The sequence below is a fragment of the Diplotaxodon limnothrissa genome, linkage group LG11, assembly GCF_057381915.1.
Source record: "Diplotaxodon limnothrissa isolate DT_005_m linkage group LG11, D_limnothrissa_male_GT1.1, whole genome shotgun sequence".
In the NCBI taxonomy this organism is placed as follows: Eukaryota; Metazoa; Chordata; class Actinopteri; order Cichliformes; family Cichlidae; genus Diplotaxodon; species Diplotaxodon limnothrissa.
In genome coordinates, this window is record NC_140606.1 from 33,284,843 (window position 1) to 33,306,795 (window position 21,953).

Below are 21,953 nucleotides of genomic sequence, written 5' to 3' on the forward strand. Positions count from 1 at the left end.
CTCAGGCTTAACATCTGTGTCAAGAACAAAATTCAAGTGATGTGGATGTGCGCTTTACTCCACTCCCAGTTCTCACATCTCGAAGTCATTTTATCCTTCTGCTCAGGTTGGAAACATTAAGTGAATTTGGATAATGAAGGTTTTGGATTGCATTGAGGTGAAAGTCAGGAAGCCCTCCAAAGTTTGACTCAAGGCTGTTTATAATTACAATTTAAATGAGCAAAGGGTCAACAGTTTGCTAATATTTTTTGTCTTAAACAACAAGTAAAGGTCATAAAATAGTGACTCTTATTTTAGAGTTGGTCTAGATTTAAGCATAATTTATGGTAATGCTCTATGCTATTGAATAATGTTTACTTTGAGGGCAAAGCCTAGATTAATTCAATTATAATAAAGTTCATATATTTGCCCATTGAAGTTCTGTCACTTTCACCCTTCAGATAACTCCTGTGCACATTAAAATTGATCTGTTTGGACAGTTGGCTGGAATCCAAAAGAGCTGCTTGAGATGGAATAGGATCTCAGATTTTTAGCTTTCGGCTGTTTGCACTTGTTAGCTTGACACTGTCTCGCCAAGTTGAAATAGTAATTTGTTTTTTTGGTTCTTTTTTTTTTTTTTTTTTTTTTTTTTAACTTTTTTGTCTTTGTTTGTGCCAAAATCAGTGCTCTAGGAAATCCTTCTTGTAACACATCAATTTTGGGTTCTATGGTTATTATTCTAGGGTTGCTATAGGTTATTTGTCACATAAGCCCTGTTTTAATTCAGGAAATCCTTGAATATACAGGCTACAGGTTTTAGTTTCTCATTACATTTTTTTGTGTCAGGTTTGTCTGCAACAGGGTATATAGTGTGTGCAAGCAAAACAAGGGTTCGGGTTGGCGATTACGGACTTCAGAGTTTGAGTAGTCTAGCTACGGTCTTTCTCAAAACACAGAGAATTGTGCTGTGGACAGTATTAAGGTCTCAGCCAGTGCAAGTAGATCAGAAAACCACAGAACTGCAATAGATGTAGCATCTCAGACCTGCCTTCAGCCAACAGACTTGAAGGAGAGACTGAAGCAAGCCTCAAAGCCTGTTTTTAATGACAGAATGTGCTCTGTTATTGAGAAGACTGATTAAAAGCCTTTTGTGTCACAGTCTGGGCGGCAGTAGCATATGGCCGGAGGGCTTAAGCATAGAAAAAAGAGATCTGTAGTACCAAATCCCTGGGACAGAAGCAAGGAAGTAAAGTCATGGAGATTAAAGTGAATCTTCCTCATTCCTCTGCTGCAGAAAGTCCTCATTTGTGTATAGGCTTTTAGCTGTCGATTGGGGTGCAACACATAGCACTGCACTGCAATCAAAAAATGACTGAACATGTTAAATTGGAATTTAAAGGTATGCTAGATGACTTCAGGTTAGAATTTAATAATTTCAGAATGCCCTTTGGTGAAGCAGGCATGTTTCTTTCTTGTATACCTTCAAGCCCTGCAGCCTATGGCCCTCAACTGACCCCTGGTCCAAGTTTAAGCTTTAGGGAATTTTGTATTACAACTCTCAGGTTGGCTAATGGATCCTTTTAGGGAAAGTAAATATGGACCTCTTTTGCAATTTCTTTAAAGACGTTTTTGTTTGCAAACCTCTGCCTGGCCTCCATCCAGTGTCCAAAGTTTGGAAATTCAGTGTATAAAGAAAAACTCTGTTTTCACATTGTAGAGAGTGTTTATAGGTTTGGGTCCATACTGTGAATCTATGTCAAAGACTTATAAACAAACATAAAAAGACAAATGACAACTGTTCTTCCTCATATACACATAAGAGTTCATCAAGAGTGCTTGCATTTGCTCTCAGGCTTTTGTTTTATACTTTCAAGTCACTTTCAGGGAATTGTTGCACTGTTTCAGGGAACGGTTGGACTTTGGATGGACTTCGCTCTAATTACATGCAAATCATGAAAATGCATTTATAACACTTGTGTTTGTTAATATGTCACAGCTTAAAAATGTACAAACTTTTAAATCAAAGGAACTGTAAAAATTATGAAGTTAAAAGCACCAAAGATTCAGAAATAATGCAGATATATTCCTCTAGTGATAACCTGCGAACACTTTCACTGTCCCTCTGGAGGTGTGGAGGTTTGCGTTTAAATTAGCTCATGCATATTTTTGAGAAACTTTATAGTTATCTCAGTGATTTTCTCCTAGACTCGAAATAGTCTACCTGTCTCTTTATTTACCTTTAATTTTTTTTTCATTTTGACTTGCCTGAATGTTTGAATCAGAGTTCAAAATTTTCTCTGCTTTCATCTTAGTTTACCCCTCTGAGATCTGAACAGTCTCATTGCTGTTCTTCTTTTTGAGGCAAGCAATGATGTCAGTTACTGAAAGAGGATCAGATTTTATAGCTCTCATACTGCTTCATCAGTACCCAGCACATATTCTTCAATTGAAGAACAACATGGCACTCGCTCCGCAGAGGCTCGTACATAATGAAAAATATGCAGCAGTTGAGCATCAAGGTCATTGTCGAATAGGATTTCTCAAGAGGGCTGAAAAGTCATCTACAGAGTGAGCAAATAAGGCCAGGTGGCTGATGAACTCCAGGAATAGTTTGACAAACCCTATCGCCAGTGACAAATTAAAGTGTCAGCGGCCGGCCTGTGTGGCATCACATTACCTGTGTTATTCTGTGATAAGTCTCATTGCCGAGCCAGCAGCACATGGTCGTCTGGAAAACAGCCTGAGACAGCTATGAAGACAGAGGTACAGTAACAGGAGACCTGGGCAGATGCTTGTCGCTGAGTATTGATTGGACCAGACGTCCAGACGACTTTAACAGCCACTGACGCAGGCTGTCGAGCTAGAGTGGAAGCTACCTCTTCTCAGCTCCCACGTCAAACTGAAAAGAAACTTGAATAAAATGTGCAATTATGTATTGTTACATAGCATCAGCTAATATGCTAATGTTTCCTGGGGACATATAGCCTATTTACACATTCATATTCAAAGGTACTGAGCAGCCATTATGTTAGTTTGCGACACAGGCAGCTTTTACAATACATTTTCATGTAGTACTATTGCACATACTGTGTTTTCTAGATAATAGCTAACTGCTATCATTATACCAAAGAAGCTGGAAGAGTTATTATCCTATGGGTACCACTTAAGGTTTTTGGAAGTAACATTCACGATTACTCATAGGAAAAGTAGTTTATCATACACCGTGGTCTTTAAACACAGTTTAAGGTTTAACGAGTCAGCTGTTGTTACACTTGCTGCTGTAATAAGTTAACACGTAGCCTCAGATTTTGAGATGTTTGTGATTGGACTGATCCTGTGTCTTCATTTATGTTATAGGAGAATTGTGAGTAGGGCTGAGAATGCTCCCAGGGATGTTAGTGGTGGGATTGCATGGAAAATGTAAGACTGATGCAAATGTTGACATGGTACCTCAAACTACATTGATTTAAATTCTAATGTCTTGTTCTTTATCTCTGAAATGATATGGAGAGTCATCACACCACTTATCCCTATGGACCATGCCAGTGATTTTCTCTTTAGTCTTCATAAAACACCAGAAATGGTGAATGTAGCGTGCCTACTCTAAATCTAGTTCAAAAAAATTAAACGTGGAACATAGAAAATATTTTAAATCGCAAGCTTCTATTTCTGCTGTTTCTTTGCTGACTTGCATTATGAGACTTTGTAAAATCACAAGACATGAAAAGAAATTTGTATCACCTTTAAAATAGTATTAAGGTGACACAAAATATATTCACCAAACACCAATTTGTTATTTAAATAGAAACCACAGTGGGAAGTGATAATTAAGAACATGAATTATGACTATTGAGACTTCCAAGTCATACAATCAGCATGCCTGTCTGTTGTGTGAGGACACAGGACCTTTGACTATGGCTATCAAAAGGTGTCATACATCACCTAAAATGCCTCTACGCATACAAGAATTCCTCTCGAAGTACACACTTTCTTTTGCTCTCATATACAGACACCTTCAGCCTCATGTCAGGGCAGCTGCAAGAGTAATGGCCCAAGGTCTCCTCCTGAACACAGACTAATGAGAATCTCAAATACGACAAGCAGAGTGCATTTATCACGCACTCACACTTAATGACACCACCACCCAGGCTCAACTGCATGCTCATGCCAGTATCTAGCTCCCTTATAGATGGCCCCGTTTGTCCCTCTGCTTTTCTATTATTGTAGCTGCCTGGTCAAGCCTAGTGGAAGGATGGAGGGGGCGGGGGGGAGCAGAATCAGACTCTGTGTTTGCAGGTAAAAGAAGACCTTCTTTGTGTGTGTCTCTCTCTTTTAATTTATGTGTTCCTGTCTTTTTTTTGTTCAATACACCACCCTCCCAGTGTGAATTGGTCTATTCTCAACTTCTTTTATTCTCTTTGTGTCTGTTTTTTCTCTTGTCTCTAAAAACTGAAAAATGCAGATGAGTGGAACTCTTCAGCTGAGGAATGGTGAGGGAGTTGACAGATGAATGCTACATGCACTACTTTGATCTACCTCAATGAAGTGGTGTTGTTTTATTTGTGGGGTGACATGGAGCTTTGTACGAGCACTCTTGACTTGAAAAGCTTTAGAGATCTGCCTGTCAAGGTAACACTGATTTTCACACAATTAGACACCAGGCAGCAGATATTAAGAGGCATAGTTTCTATGTGTGTTCAGTAATTCAGTTAAGCTCATCATTTTAGGAAAAAAATCTCATTTAAATAATGATTAATGCTCACTTCAGGAGTTAATCATGTCAAGGTAGTGAAAATGTCATCATAAATACAATACCCAATGCATTGATCTTTATGTTGGGAAGAATGATGATTGGAACTGTAATTAGTTGACTTCCATGGGAGCCCCATTGCCTCTAATGACTGTTGGGTATTTAGACAGAGATAAGGACTTATCCTCCTTAAGTGCTGGAAGGCTACATTATCTATACTGAGATCCAAGCCAAGCTTTAACACAACTCAGACACATGCAGGAATGCAAGCAGCCAACAGTCCCATTCAGGAGTGCAACAAAGATGGTCTGTAGGAGAGCCGACAATAGTGATGTACTGTATGCCTCCAATGGACCTGAAAATGACTTGGATCACTTGAGGTGCAAGTAGTTCTGATCATTTGTCACCAGGTTTTTTGCAGAAGACTAATCAGCTAAGCAGAAAGGTTGCTTTCTAAATATGATAAATAACTAGTACAAGCCCTATTTGTCTGAGCAATGCCAAGTTATGTGATAACTTCATCTTGTTTTCAGGTTATGTAGCATCTGTGAGTTAGAGGAATCATAAAAAATGTCAGCTTACTCAACATGTATGTATGCAGCCAATCTAGCCATGCAGAAACTTTCGTGTATTCTATCAGAAGTGATGAATCTTTTGGCCTCCACTGTTTTCATTAAAAGAAACACTGGGGGAGTGTCTTAGTCATTAACATGAGTGTTACTTTGTTTTTGTGTATCCATCTGAGACTACCTAAGCTGCAAGGGGACATTAGATGGATGTTATTTTTAAAACTGCTGTAGCTTTTAAGGGTTTAATTGTGGTAAAACCCATTTAACCCAGCAAAGCAGTAAAGATGAGATTCTCTGTTTCTACTAAAAAGAGGTCAAGAATTGCAATCTGTTACTTTGCAGTAGTTCCTCATTTCTTAAATCTTGGAAATTTTCCATCATTTATGTTGTGTTGTTTTGACTCTTGTAGCTCATGCTCAAAGTACTTAATTAATCCCAATGGAAATTTTTAGGGAATCATCCAACAAGGGATTGAGCCCAAAGCTGGTTAGTTGTATATTGCAGTGTCGAGGGTCGTTCTACATTTGTGTCATTTGGCTACTGTAAGGAATCATTAAAGTAATTTAGGCCTGTTAGTAATTTGGTGTTGTAGCAGGACCTGCTAACCTGAAACTGAGTGGTGGAATTGATTGAGTTTCTGATTCCAGATCAGTGATCTGTGCGATACTGCCGTCTCCCCCTCTGCCAGCTCCTCCTCCTCCTCATTGAGATTTCTGTCTTTTTACTGTCACTATTCATGTCCCATTTCCATGTTTGATGTCCCAGCTCCTGCTAACTTCCTCTCTTGTTCCATGTCACACTGGAGCCTTTGATGAGGTGAAAGGAGCCACACTGCTACTTGGTGTATGCTAGCCCGTGGCCATTGACTTGGGCAAGATGGAGTTTTTACAGCCATAAAATGAGATAAACTAAGCCTGAAAGCTTCTGGGTCTTTCAGTATGTGTTAAGATGATATCGTCAGTGTGAGACGGTGGTAATAAAAGTGAGGTCAGCTGCCACCGTGGGCTACTGCCCTGATAGGTAGCACTGTCATGATAAGACTGCTGTCTCTTTTCATCTCTCCCTTTTCTCCTAGTATGGGATGAAGCTGACACATGGATGTTGGGTTTGAGTGGAAAAGGCATCTAATAATTGGATGCATGCTTGCGTACGGAGAATGTTTGTCCCAAAGACAATGATGAAGTATTTAATCTTCCCAGGAACAGTGAGCCACACAGGCATGATGATGCCATTATCTCCGTGCAGCACTCTCGCTAAGAAGCCTCACTCTTAGGCTTGATTTATATTTCCCTTCATCAGCATTGACCAGTCAGATTGCAAAAATCATTCATTTATAAAAGCAGGGCTTGCTGCTTTTGTTCTTCCTTAACCAAAATTCACAAAATGTACTTTTGTCACACATTCCCTTGCTAGCTTCCCCCCCATTCCTTGTAATCTTGTTGGGATAATGTGACGGCGATGGATCTTCTCGGTGACGGTTGTGTGATTGCCTCCGCTAACAAGGGATAAAGGCAGCGGAAGAATCTTCACAGCTATTTATCTTCCTTTGATCAATTCTCAACTACTCTGCCTTGCTCTGTTTTATCTTTTGACTATAAATATCAGCTTTGGCACAGCTGAAATTGTGACCTCTTCTTTTGTCAAGACTAAGAGAAATGGTCAGGCGCTCCCCTCATTGCATGATAGTGAAATAAAAACATTTCCACACAGGGTGAAAACACCATTGATTGGTTGCGGAAGACAAGTAACAGATACCTTATGCCTCTCAGCTTTCCCGGCGACCCCTCATTTGAGTGACCTGAACCCGAACTTTAGAAAGATCCCCCTCGAAACTCACTTTTTAGGAGGGAACAAAAGTTGTGGTAGATTGATAATTCATGCAGGATGTCTTTCAAAATAGGAAGTGTGAAGAGTTTGAAATGCAAACGGTGCAGCAAACTAATTGGTACTACAGGGAAGATGGAGATCAAAGAACCTCTGTGTTAATAGAGAACTCGCACTCTCTTTTCGTCCGCTGCCGAGTTAATGGACACAAAGCCACTGTGAAGTCCTCTACAGTGGTGGTCCTCGGTTGAAGCATCCTTAGCAACAGCAAGCAAAAAAGAGATTGCCCATCTTCTGACTCATTTTATCAGTGGTGCAGGTTTTAGCACTGATTGAGTCTTGTCAAATCATGAAAATGCAAGTAAAACCTTTGAAGTATTGATTGCCTAGGTCTTTTTCATGTCTTTGCATTTGTTGTGAGAAAGCCATGAGTATGAGGATTTTTATGTACACTTGTACCTCATGGGGGTCTTTTTTAAATTCAAGCTTCCTTATATAAACCTCACCGCTCTGCTTATTTATCTGATGATAGAGCAGATTTTTCCTACACTGTTGTCTGATTAAAAGCCCACGCCCACTCTACAGTCACTGTTGGCTTTTTATTTTAGCAATAAAGCAGTTGAGTATACAATAGGATCATAAGCAAGATAAGCTTCTAACCCATTATTTGTATTGCTGTTTGCACAACAAAAAGTCTCATTCTTGTTGTGATTTCGGCCAGCTTGGCATACTTCTGCTTATGCATGAGGTTTTGCTTTTGTTTCCTAGGATTACTGTTTTTTTTTTTTTTTTTTTGGACTGCCTACTGCAGTGACAGCTGAATCACAGCCTGCCAAGTCACCACTCTAGAAAACTGTATACACAGTCTTCTCAACGTATTGCTTGGTGTAAATGGTGCAACTTAGGATATAAAATAAAAAAGTAGATATAAATAGATGAATAAATGACAAATAAATGTGTAGGCACACCCACATGGCTGCAGGCAAACCTCTTAGCTCTTTGCGCTCCTCTTCCCATGAGTTTGTTTATTCACCTTAGGGGATGTATAAACATCACCAAAGCTTTTAACCACCTGGCTTGCTTTGACTGAGAGCACAGGCAGTGGCGTCTTAGCTTTAGTTCTGGTCTGAATGCCCATCACCTGGCAACAACAAACCTTTTTAATGGCTGACATCATTCTCACCACATTTTATTGAAGCATTTTATTAGCTTATTTTGATCCCGTCTGGATTGTTGGCTGCTTCCCTGGATAACCTGTGCATCTCTTATGCCCTTGCGAGAGGTCAGCAGTTTTGTGCAAATCGTGACAGATGCAGGCACCGTGATGGTGTGTAAAGTGCACTGTGACAGGAGATTATATCTGCTCTTTCCTCCTTTATATCAGCACTTTCATCATTGCTTTAGTACCAGAGCAGACAACAATGTACAGCATCTGAACAGAGGTGTTGTATTTCCATAATGTCCATGCAGTTGAATCAGTTTACAGGGAGAACACCTGATTTAACATTTAGGATGGTATCAATTAAAATTGGTTTGTCCTTTATAATGTATTTAAGTCAGCCCCCTCGCCCCTAAAACAAGCAAACAAACAAACGCAAATTAAATAAATTTCCCACAGTGCAATACGGAAATAAATTTACCAACAGTTCAGTGATTCCTTTTTGTAGTTATAATTGGGATCCTCAAACACATAGTCAAGGGAAAGTCCTCTGTTCGATTTGTTTGCCGACTTCACCTGTGAGGTCAGACTGGGGTTCCTGAAATAGAAAGTTAAAATTGGAAACACAAAATAGAGAAAACAACAACAATCGTCCCACTTTTCCCCCTTTGCTCTGCATTTCTCATCAGTGGCCTCTGGGGGTATCCAATTATGACGCCCTTGAGGGAATGACAGTGCTTGGATTTCTGTCAATACAGGGTTCAGGTAGTGTTTCTCAATAACATTGTGAATTATTGATGACTGAGAGATTGAAAGGAGAACGGGGTAGTTAACATTCACTTTTATATATGAAGAGGAGAAAGAGATGAGGGAGCTAGGTTAGCACAGATGCTGCCCAGCATATTTTAAGCTGATCTATTTGATTAGAAGACCCCAAGGTAAGTCTCGATTTAAATGCCATAAGGACTCCGGAAGATTGAAGGTGGATCCTGACTGACAGGGAGCACAGAATGTTAGTGGAATTATAGACCTCCCTGAAGATGAATGTAAATAATTAACAGGAGGGAGACGATTGAAGAGGATTTCACTGGTGCAAGCCTTATCCTTCTTCCACTGATAGCCCTTTGGTTTTTTTTTCGCCCATTGCAAATAGACATGAAGACGATGGATGTTGCCTGCAGCGGTTTTGCAGATCGATCAGAGAACCGTCTCACTGTCTGAGTCCTGCATAGATCCCCCTGTGTGAAGTCTGGCCAACTTGATGTCTGTAGAAAGAAGTCCTGAGAGCAGGCCTGACTGCAGGCAGGGCTACTTTTCTCCAAGAGTGATGCCCAAAGCAATTGGTGTTAGCCAGCATCATCTATCCATTCCTATTGAATCCATGCTGCTCAGTAAGACGCTAATATCCTCATTTTTGCTCGAACAACTGACAGTGTACATTATTTATTGCGGAAACAGTTTCCAGACGTTTGTTTTCTCTCTCCATCAGCGGGGTTGTGCTTTGATATCAGCTCTCTCAAGATCTACCATCTAAGCTTAAGTACAAACCACACTCTGGTCCGTGGGGATTCTGTGATGAGAAGAGAATGGAGATTTCTGACATGGGGTGACAATCGATGGCCTGTGCAACAGGACAACCCATCACTTGTCTGAACTCTGCGGGCACTGAGGTTAAAGCAGCACTTTCCTGGGAGCAGGCTGAGTGGCATTGATGGCGAGGAGGGTCCCAACCTCCCCTGACAGACATGTCTCATCCCGGATGCCATCTTGCCCTCTCTTTTCCATGGCACAATGCAGACACTGTGAGAATAAGACTACATTATACTGACACCAGGCAGTTGACATACTAATCCAAGAACTAAAGGACTCCAGGGACCATTGATTTTCTATTCTCGGTAAAATGCAAGAAGCCAGCCATCACTCCTCTTCGACCTGTGATGCTAATGGACTTTTTAAAATGTTGCCACAGTGATCCCCTAGAGCCGTTCTGTTTTTGCCACTGCAGGACCTTTTGAAAAGCACCAAAATCCCAGTTCCTTTATCTGACATGTTTGTATTCAGCACCCCATCTTCGATGTCTCTGCTGTGTCAAGTGTTTGTACATAGCATCTGCCTGGCCAGCGACAGGTAACACTGGAAGTCTGATTTAATAATGAAAGTGGCATTATAAACATGAACATAAGTGTTTCTTTTTATGTGTTAAAATATGTTTAAAGATCTTTTTATCTAGGTTGTAACTACACTACAGTGAACTGGCTTGTACCATGTGCAGCATCTACCTAAAATCTCGAATCCACCTATGTGTCTTGTGGGGGTTGTTCTTTCAATTATTGTCCAAGGCTCCTTGATCCCAATTCCAATTTGCAACCACGGCGTCTTTGCGGTGAGCCATTGGAAATCTAATTAGTGAAGTTTCTCCTGTCTGGGAGGGTTCAGGGGAGAGTTGAACTAACTGGCAAAGGAAAGCATTGCTTCGAACATTTGTAGAGAATATTTCCAATGAAGAATATTTTCAGGACATTTTATTTTTCACATCAGCTTTTGAACGTTAACCGTGGCTTTATGTGGAAATATCTGAAAGTATGCAGGAAGAGCAGGATTTGAGTGTTTGAGAAAAACAACTCAGTGCAGATGGTGATGTGCTGTGTGATTTGTGTCATGGGACTGCAATGAGATTGGTGATCTGATGAACCTTCCAAAGGGAGTTTGGGGAGGGACAATATGGCTCGGGACTCAACAACGAAATGATTGTCTCACCACACACCATTCCTATCATGTGTTGTTTTTCCTCCGGTCACATTAAAATTCCCCTGCAGTTGTTTTGACAGCAAGACCAAAAAAAATAAATAAAAAAAATCATGAGGCAAAAATATTCATTAGTTTTACAAAGCTAGAAAACTCAGATATGGTCTGTTTAAATTTTTTATTCATTATGTGGATTTTACAGTTGGGTCCATAAATATTTAGACAGAGGCAACTTTTTTCTAACTTTGTTTCTGTACATTACCTCATTGAATTTTAAATGAAACAACTCAGATGCAGTTGAACTTGAAAAATGTGAGGAAACAGCATTTTTTAACACAACCCCTTCATTTAGGGCATCTGATTTTATTTCAGATATGTGTCCCTGTAAAATCTCTAAACAGCACAGAAAGTCCATCACAGAAGATTAATTGTTGTTGGAGCAGGTTAATGGAGGTATAAAGGGTGCCACAGATACACTAATGGAAAATGATGTTTCGTAAAGCATCTCAACTCTCTATATGCCTTCTTGCATGAATAATATAACACCATGACCCTAATTGTATATCCAGCAGTCAGGGTCTGTTTTCTTCGCTTACTCTTCTGCCTCTCTTGCTAAGTGTTCACTCTGTAAAGCTTGAACACAGCGTCCTCAAACATACCCCACACTTGACTTATCATGTGGAAGCCATATTCTTGGTGTTATTATAGCACCCAGAATAATAGCCTATTTTGTAATGGCCTGCTGAGAGCAGAGGCTAATGTGGCTAATTGTGTCTGAAATTATCATGGAGTCCAGGGATATGCTCGCTCATTATGCTGACCAGTGTTTCCTGCAAATATGTGAGAACAGAAACTAGTGTGTCTTCAGACAAAAGATTCACAGCCAGGGGGCTCAGAGATATCAAAGCCCACAGAGGTGAAAGGTAGACTCAATTCTGTGGCTATCAAAAAATGAGTGGATTAGCCTCCCCACCACTGAAGCACGGTAAGATCTGGGAATATTAGAGAGTGATTTTTGCATCAGGATTATGCTCTGCTGCTCAGTTGTGCAGCAGGTGTTGTCAGAAAACAGAAGTCCCAGGAGTTGACAGGTGCATACAGAGCAATGCAGCTGATTGAGGATGAAATTGAAATTTAGATTTTAAACGTGACTTTTTACGGGACAGTTATTGTCAGGCAAATGGGGACGCAGAACATAAAAATTTACTTGCAGGAGTTTATACATGAATTTAAATGACTGCATGGCTCAATTCATGACAACGATTTAAGGTCATGATTTCTTATCGTTTTAGTCTGATTTATGCATTAGCCCAGAAAAGGCCTGGATTCTGTGTGGATTCATCTTACAAATCCAGATGCGGTGCTGTTGACTAATCCAAATGAATGTCAGATTATCAATGGTGTGCCACAACATCCCAGAAACACTTACCCCTCCAAAGAGGCCCAACTGCCAGTCTCTCACAGATTGCTTAACACGTCCAGTTCATTAAAAAGAAAATGATCCAAGCCCTCCCATCAAACCCTAGAACACAGAGAGTGAACATGGAATAGGATCAGCACTGGCCTATATCCTTTGGACAGCTGTCAGCTCACCAGCTATCCCTCTCTCCTTAGACTGCACAGAAAGTCATTAACTGATTAGACTTTGTGTTGGGTTAAATTAAGAGAGCTCAGAGTTCCAGAGGGTAGTTGATTTGTAGACACATTTTTCAGTGTGCTTTGCTTTGTCTGCTAGTGTAACAGATTCAAAAGTATAGTTTATGCTCGTTTCCAGTTCTATATCTTTATGTTTCTTTGACTTTAGCGGGGTAGCTTGATTTGATTTCCAGTTGGAAAGGAAATATGCATCTATCTCATAACCAGCCTTGGTGCAGCTGTTCAGTTCATCCTGTCTAAAACAAGCTGCTTTAGCTTTCCCTTTAAGCCAGCTTTCTTTTGATTAGCTGCCTCGTGTAAACAGAAGGTTTTAACTGTTTAGCGGTTGTGCTCACAGCTGTGGCTGTGAGGACCATATTAACAATATCACCTGTTTTTGATGTTACACAGACCTAATGGCATTAAAAACTGTTGAAAACGGAGCTTTTAGGGCAGACTGAAGACTGTGCTTTTGGCACAAAGGAGTTATTTGTAATATACTGACCTCACTATTTGGAACTTGGGCCATATTTAATATAAGAATCCACTATTGAAACAGCGTCTGTTTGAGAGAAAACGGGGAAATAATAAGTCTACTTTAAGCTGTACAACCAGAACAATGTCAGCGATGGAACAGAACTAAAGGCAAGAGCTTGGACCTTCAGTACGTAATGTCTATCTGCAGGAAATCATCTGATGGAGCACCAAAGACTGTTTATTCTAGGAGAACAATTTTAGTAAAGCCGACTTTAGGTACAAATCCCAAAATGAAACTTGTTTCAATATCTTCCATCCAGAAATTTCCTATAAATATAATATACTGTGATGTTTGATTTCATAGTTTCAGGTAAGCAGTGTCTCTAAAATAATCAATGATGCTGCATTCAGTGCCTGATTCACATACAATAAATCACACCCAGAGAACAAATTTATAATCAGGTGAAATGTTTGATATGCACTGCACAGTGTACACGGCACAGAAATGAGTATTTAATCTTTTTCAAGTGCAGAACTGAAATGTTTTTTTGTGCAACATTGATTCATTGATGTGAGCTTCTTTGGGGAGCCTCATTTGCCAGCATTTAACTTAAAAGTTCAGCAGCTTGTGGAGTATATTTTCGTATGATTTGAGCTCGCCAGTATTTCACACTTGAAATCTGAAGGTAAAAATCAGATTTTCTTTTTTTTGGTGGGGGGTAGTTTTTAGCCTTTATTTGGTAGGGCAGTAGAGGGCAGACAGCAAAGAACAAGGGGAATGATGCAGGAAATAGTGGGTGGAATCTAACCAGGAGCTCTACTTTTCACATATGCTCAACCAGGGGTGGGTGATATATCCAATACACTCGATGAGTATAAAGACAAATCCCTTTTGTCTAGATTTGCAAGTATTTATTTTTGTCACACAGCTTCTAGCAGTAAAGTTTGAAAAATGTCTCCAGCACCAGTTCAGGATAATGAAGTCCTCAACAGTCTGAAACTCAACCTTAACTATAAGCTAATACTGTATGCACAAACCATGTGGGGTATATTACTTGTCTTGCATAAGCTCTTGTACTCAGTATGGTTGTCTTGTTTTCACACTCTGTTGGTTGCCTTCCTTTAGCTAAGTAGGTTGTCAATAAATGATCTCTGCCTTTCTTTCTCACAAGAATATAGTGTTCCCCGGACACGCTGCTTAGGTTTATGTGCGGCTCTGCGTATTCATGATGAAAGTGGATAAATTTTGACATTCGGCTGTTTTATTGGTAATTTAACGCTATAAATGACACAAGTTTGTTTAGCCTTTTTCTGCCGTGAATGTTTTTGACGTTTTAAGCGACGTTTCTCACTTATTTGTCTTCATAATAACATCATCTGTTTAAATAGCTGCTTCGCTGGCTGGGAGAAAAAAAACAAAGCAGCCAAATTATACCATATGAGGCTAATTCATCAGGTATATCGCTCTCATATACTTACTAAGGCAGGCCACACAAGCTGCTGTAATTCACAGAGTAAACACAAACAGACACTCGCCTACTCACGTCGAGTTATGGTGTTGTGATCATCGCTTGACCTCATTGCTAAATGCAGCTTTCTGCCTGCATTTAAATGAGGCACACTATTATCAATATTGATGACAGTTCATGTCTCTGTTGACTTAATTTTCTGCTCCCACTTAAAACCATGTGGCCCAAGTCTCACTGCCAAGCGACACAGTGCATAAACTTGGGAGGGCTTGTAAGAACCCCTGTAGAGGACACATTGCCCTCAATAAATTGGCAAGGAGTGCAGGTCATCACAGTTTGAAGTTGGTTTCGACAAATCCCTCTTCCATCCATCTGTTACTGTCTCTTTCCTCAAATATCAAACAGATGTGGAAATTAACATTCATGCATAATCTCAGCCTTGTGTACAATGTCTGGAGCTGTTAATTATTCCCACACAGACACCCGAGTCCAACTTTTATGCAAACTTTTTTTTTTTTTTAAAAGGAAATATTCGCAGAGCTCCTTTGTCAAACACTTTATTGAGAATGATAATCTGTGATTTGAATTCTTGGAGGTGGATGAGGTTGCAACATCTTTACTTGATAAGCTGTCATTGATGGTTTTTGTTTGTTTTGTTTTTTGAGATCATTGACAGATACTGCTTGTGGTGTTATTACATCTTTCTTTGACTTTTCAGTTTTGAAATCTTGATTTCGATGGCAGCACCCTTTGTTCGGCTACGGAGTTGTTCCTTTAATTATGCAAGACAAGTTCTTCTCTCATGCTAACAAACGCACAACAACAAATGAATCACTTTCTGTTTACCACCCAACTTTTTTCCAAAGGACGTGCTGTCTGTACATTTGAATGTTTTTAGCACCAGGTGTTCAGGTTGATAAATGCAGCAAGTATTTGTACTATTTAAGTATTAAGCATTTGAGTGGTACAACCTGGCACATGCATCTGTTTCCTTACTCTGTGTGCTTCAGTGCAGATCTGCTTGCAGGTCATGTTAACATTTTCTGATATCTGTTTAAAAGCTGCTTTTAAGCAGTGAGCCTTTTGAGCCATTTGAGCCTTTGTGATAATGGCCCAGGAAATTTTCCTGCCTTTCTCGGACACTAACCCACACCTAAGCCCAACAGTGTTTGCCAGTATTGAAAAGATGCCTGATGCAGACAAGGTCCCGTTATGTGATTGATTAGAGAGTGCATTTTCATCTGTGAAAATTACTTAATAAATCTTTGAGGCTCTCCAGCTTGGGTTTGTGACTTTTCTCACATTGATTCTCAATTTCATTTTTTTACCCATTACTATTCATTTTTTAAACTTTACCAATACATTGCAGTCTGCATAATGAAATATTTTGTCATTGTAGCTTAACATATCCATTCTTAAGTTATATTTGTATTTATTTTCCAACTTCTGAATTGTTAAACCTTTCTACCCAGAGTCCTAAAAGGCTGACTGGGTATTGCCACCACCCTGCATGGTGGGTGGGCGCAGCGTGGACACCAAGAATCACAAAGAAATACCAAAGATAGCTGTCACTTCCAAAAAGCCAATCATCTTCTTTGTAGCAGAATCTGGAAACATATTAGCCTATTGTGTTGTTGCATAAATTCCCACAAGTGAGTTTCCTACACTTTCAACTCTGTGGCAGCAGACATATCTACTCTTTACCATAATAGAAATCCATGTGAATGTTTCTTTTGATCTAATATCACAAGTCCCGGTCACCATTGCCTTTAAATGTACAGCCCTGTCACAAATTATCCAGGTATTAGCTTGGGCCTTTTAACCAGACAGACAGGTGTGGCAATTCTAAACATTTATGGTCCTGACCTATAACTCACAATTGATTCTCCGTATAAAGCACATAATCCTGCTGCCACTCTCTCACTGGTGCAAACAGAAATGTTGAACGTTCTTGCTGCTTCACTGTTTTCATCTTTTTTGTTTGTTTGTTTTGTGTTTTTGCCTTTTTTGTTTTGTTTTTTTATTTGATGGTCTCCACCTTTAGTTCCTCCTGTAAAAGCATATAGTTGTATGTGAGAGATGTTCACCCTGCTCATCCTCATTACATTTCATCAGTTTCAGGCTCTCTTTGGTGGCTCATGAGATTATGGAAAGTCTTTAAAGCCTCCTCATATTTCTTAACCATTGGTGACTGTTGCAGTTGAAGGAGCTGTTTTTGCACAAAGCTCATGTGTGAGAGCCACCTTTTAGAGGTGATATTTAAATATGCACAGGAGTGACCTTTTACCTTTTACTAAATTAAACAATTGCAAGGACATCTCGCCATATCAGGTGGAGCAAGGAGTGTTTATTGTGTTTAAGACACGGTTGGGCAGTGAATGTTTAAGTGTCCTTCTGGTCAGGGTCCTGCAGCCTGCCTTCTCTCCTGGTTGCTTCCCTCACACGTCTGGTTTGCTCTGACTCCATCTGCCTTTTTTTAATGCATTTGCACTCTTACAAATCAGTGGTTGGGCGGACACTCAATCACATCACTGCATTGGCATGAGGCATTGCATGCTAATAGGAACTAAGATGCCACCTTTAAACATTACTCTAGTCATTCTTCAGTTATGTAATTGTTGCCTTTTAAATTAGAATCTCTATAAAATGCATCTATATCCAATGCGTGCTACTATATTAGAAGTCCATGTTACAGTGTTTGACTGTCTTAATTTTGTTACACTGAGGTGTCTCGGATGTCATATTGATAACAACAATGCACCAACTCTGTGCCTTTTCTTTTATAGGTTGGTTAGGTGAATCTGCTGTGGGCCATGTGTTACTGGTGAGGTCTCTTCCTCTGCCAAAATGAGGCTGATGGTCGTCTTGCCTCGACCCATCCTGCCAGCCTTCCTGGCTCTTACTTTTGTCGCCTTCTTAGCTCAGCTGTCCTCAGGAGCCACGCCGTTCCCCCAAGACCTGGAACCAATCAGCGTCGTGGGCAGAGAAAGTAAGTTCAAAATCTGTTGTTGCCATGGTGATCTCTGTTGCAGGAGTACATGTAAATCTAGAGCGAGGGTCACTAAGGCATATCTCGTCACTGGGGGATATAGCTTAGTGAGGTGGATGTGTTTAAGGCTATGTTTGCAGCAAGCAAATCTGTAGATGTTTATTCTGCTGCTGGAACAGCTATAATTAAATTTATTTGTTGAGCTCTGCGCTGACTCGGTGTCGAATAAGGTCACTTCAGTTTTAGTATGCATGATTAAAAAAGGTCTCAGTCAGAGCGGAGGTGCAAACTTTTAGCAAATTTGTAGAATAATTTTGATGTAAAGTGTGTAGCGCTGTTTTTTATTTTTATTGCCCATGTATCTGATTCACATTAGGATACAGCTGGGTTATTTAGACTGTCCAACAGGCTAAACATTGTTTTGAATAATAAAACATTTATTGTATGTGGCATACAACTGGAGTGTGTAAATAATGTCTGCAGTATATCATAAAAAGAACATTTTCACAATGCTCTCATGTAAAAATTCTTCTTCTTTGATTTATTTAGCTTGGTGTAAAAGTCAACAGCCAAATTTCTCACAGTAGCTTCATTTAGCACTGACTATGAACAGTTGCAGGAAAAATGACTCAGCTGTCACTCTGTGGGGCTTTCATGTGTACTACTACTGACTGGTGTGCAAGAACAGCACTGACAAGAAATAAACAGCAAATATTTCTTTCCTCCCTTGGTTTAGATCAGAGTTTGGCAAACTTGTACTACAAAAAGAGCAATTTTTCAGTATTTTTTGCAAAGCAAAACAAAACCCCATCTGTATGCATGCACAACACATACATACTGCTGTTATAATGAAGGTGACAGCTGGTTAGTTTACTGACATCATAAACATTCTTCATTTTAATTTTCATATTGAGCTTTTTTTTCCTGATAAAGAGTTGGATCACCACTGATAATCAATACTTGTCCCTACCGAGGAGACAGTGACTACAATATGGATTTTTTTTTTAGTTTTTTTTTTCCTCTTTTAGTTAATATCACCTGACTTAATTAATGTCTGAATTGTCCATGCTCTTCAGTCCCTAATAATACCATAATTTAATTAATTCAAACACATAATAATGCTTTTTTTCCTGTAATCTTTCATATGAACAAAAGATTTTCATAGCACAACTGTCTCAGCCATATTCCAATGACAGTCGATAGAAGCTAATAATGAATTATTACCCCGGCTCCACATGTTACCACAGCACAAGACATTAAAACTTCAGAGCTACAGCTGGAAACCAGCAAGTTTTTGATTTAAGAGACTCTTGAAGACTTCTAACAGACTCAAGACACTGCTCTGTTGGACCACCTTAGGGACCCATCTGTGGCACCCAATAACTGGGAAGGTCTACAGAAGAGGTCTTGGCTGCTAAATGTAATGGCCCATAATTGATTTAAGAGGTGGCTGAGACCATGGCCCACACAATGTAATTGATCTATCTGGAAGAGAGTAACGCTACCATTAGCAGAAATAGCTGTGCTAATAGTGCTATATGTGGAGCTCCGTCCCAGGTGTAATGAGAGCAATTTGTCACTTCTAGTTCCAGCAGGTGACAGCATGGCGCAAGGTCCCTCGCAACTCTGAGACATCCATTATGAATCATAGTACTTCGTCAGGATGAAGTCTATGAAATCATACCTAAGTGACTCCTTCTTTTAGAAAGTGGACAAATAATTTTTCTTACACTTTTGTTTTTGACTGACACCGTGCTGTTTAAGTTGGGCATATTTAGGTTTTCCACAGCCAGTGCAGCTGATACAGGTTATACAGAACATGAGGCTATTAATAAAATGTCTAGTCTTGTTTAGGATGCATACACTCCACTGCCTATTTTCATGATTGGTTTCAGGCAGCTTTTTTGCTATTCTTGGTTCTGTATAATGTCTGAAAGAGGAACTTTCTTTAATCTTAGCATCTTACACACACAACCTTTTCCTTTGTATGTTAGAGGCAGCCAATCAAGAGATACTGTCCTTAAGAGGTGTTGAAATCACCCAATTCTTTGAATCTTTGGGCTGAAGGAAGGACAATACTCGGTGTATAAATGCTCAATCAACAATCATTTATTTCCATACAATTCAACAGTCAGAGCATTACAACGTCCGGACGGGAGAGATGCCTGCAGAGGTTCGACAGCATGTCTCAAAATGGTGACGGGTTGCTCAGCTTTTTATAGTCTCTAGTGGCCCCCATCTAGTCGTAAAAGCCAAAACATCACATTCTTCCTCTGTTACAGCGCCTAAGTTATGACCTCGGCAGTTGTTTCTCTGCTTTCTGTAAGGTGGGGGTGTGGAATGTGGTCTATCTATCTCCCCTGTCTTTAGACACAGAGTCTCCTGCTTACAACCTTCTCTTCATGATTCAACAATTAAGCATGTCAAGAAAACAGTGTAACACATTCCCAGCAGATCAAGGATACAGAGTGATGCACATTTATCTAATGAACTAATATGTGAATATGTTCTGTTAACTCAAAAGTATAATGAGAACTAAACTACATACAGCTCACACACTCTATATTAAAGGGTATAATGTGATCTACAGCAGTATTCTAATTCAACTACTTTGATTACATATATAAGGTAACATATAATAACAGAATAATCTAACAGAGGGACGTTGTTAAGGTTAACCTAAAATCTCTTGTTTCAGTCAGTGAATGAGGTGCTGCTCCAAGGTTCTGCATATGATAAATAAGAATTATTTTGAACAGTTTCTCATGCAAATCAATTCCAACAGAGTTCAAGAATAAAACCCTGCAGTTGAAAAAAGGGCATAAAAGGTTCCTTTTAAAAGTTATCATTACTATGCAGTAGCAATAGCTTTTAAATATTGAACTAAGTCCTAGCAGTTATGGATAACATGTCATAACTTAACGCGTGTCCTTGACAGACTGTTTCCCCTTTCTTTCATTTGTTCTTTAAAATGCAATCTTTGAAGTGCAGTTTGGGGAAAACCTCTCAATACAAAATCGGCTTTACAGCATATCAACTTTACCTACTCCCATTGTCCATGAAGACTAAAAGCTAACCATCAAGATGGTCAAGAAATAACATTGTTCTTAATACTACAAGTTTTGCTGGAGCTTCAATGTAGGATTCTGGTGTAGTTCTTTGAGTACTTTGTCTTATGAGTTGTACGTTCTTCTCGTTGTAGTGATCCTAAATGCCTTGAGTCATTATCCTGGGGGTTTTCTGCTAGCAATGACTTAGCCAAGCTAAACAGGGTGTGAAAGTGCTAAAGAGTAATTAGAAATCCTCATTTGCCAAGGGGGAGGATGGCAGGGCGGGCTGCTGAGCCACTGGGAGTCTCTTCACCAGACAGCATAGCAAGGTCCAGCACTCAGCCAGACATTAGGCATTTAAATCTTTAAACAGTCGATTTGAGACGAGTGGTTAAAGGAGCGTGTACGGCTCCCTGTAGAGAGACTAATTTCAGATTGTGGTGTATTTCTAGGGGGGATTGCTAATTCAGCAGCAGCCCAGGTCAGATGGGAAGCTTTAGGGCACTTAATACAGTACTTTACAGACAGAATGCTCTGGCCTTCAGCTGAATCTTTGCTTAGTTAAAAAAAAAAAAGAAGACAGCAGGGGAAGTATCTGTGATATGGAAGACAGCGTGGTGTCAGTATTGAGCCAGGCTTATTCCATTTTTGCCTGAAGGATCTTTTTTTTAATCAAGTTTTTGAAAGGCATATCCATCCACTGGCTGACTGTTATTTTGTTATTTAAAGTACTGGACACAATCTCCCATTGTTTAAAATAATATTGCCCTCTAGTGAGTTCGTCTGCACTTTGAGTAAGGGAAAGAAAATGAAATTAACATGCGGAAGAGGAAGAAGGGGAAGCTGAAAATCAGCCATAGTGCACCATAAAGTTTATATTATATCACTGTTTCTTTGCACGACTTCCCTCAGTTCATCTTATTTAACATTTTATGTTTGTTTTTTGTTTAATGATTTTCCTGTTGGTGTCATTTGTTATAGAGGCACTTTACCAGGTGAAGGTATTTAATGGCATTGATGATAACACTAAAGACATGTTCACACATGAACTTTCGGAGGTTTCGGGAGAATCGCGTTGGGATATTTTCCTTTCTCACACGTGTCATGCAGCAGTAAATGGTTTGCGTTGGAGTGAGTACATCCTGTCGTTTCTGTGACAGGGATGCATGCAGGAGATGGAACACGTGTCGCCCACTAGTTGGCCTACTTGCACATTCAGCACAATCCTGCATCAGACAGACCTTGCAATAAGGACCTCACAAGAGTATTTAATGTCCAACATTTGCATTTTCGCGTGCACTCTCCCT

General features: G+C 39.8%; 1 protein-coding gene across 3 annotated transcripts in view; it reads left to right on the top strand.

The window, feature by feature from the left end:
* The window catches only part of sema6cb (semaphorin 6Cb), a 148,718-nt gene that overhangs the window by 68,168 nt on the left and 58,597 nt on the right, over positions 1–21,953 (top strand). For all 3 annotated transcript variants that reach the window (XM_085366650.1, XM_085366651.1, XM_085366652.1), the window contains exon 4: positions 17,394–17,596. In XM_085366650.1, coding sequence (XP_085222776.1) covers positions 17,455–17,596 — 142 coding nt within the window. In that variant the 5' untranslated portion in view covers positions 17,394–17,454. The remainder of the gene's footprint in view (positions 1–17,393; positions 17,597–21,953) is intronic.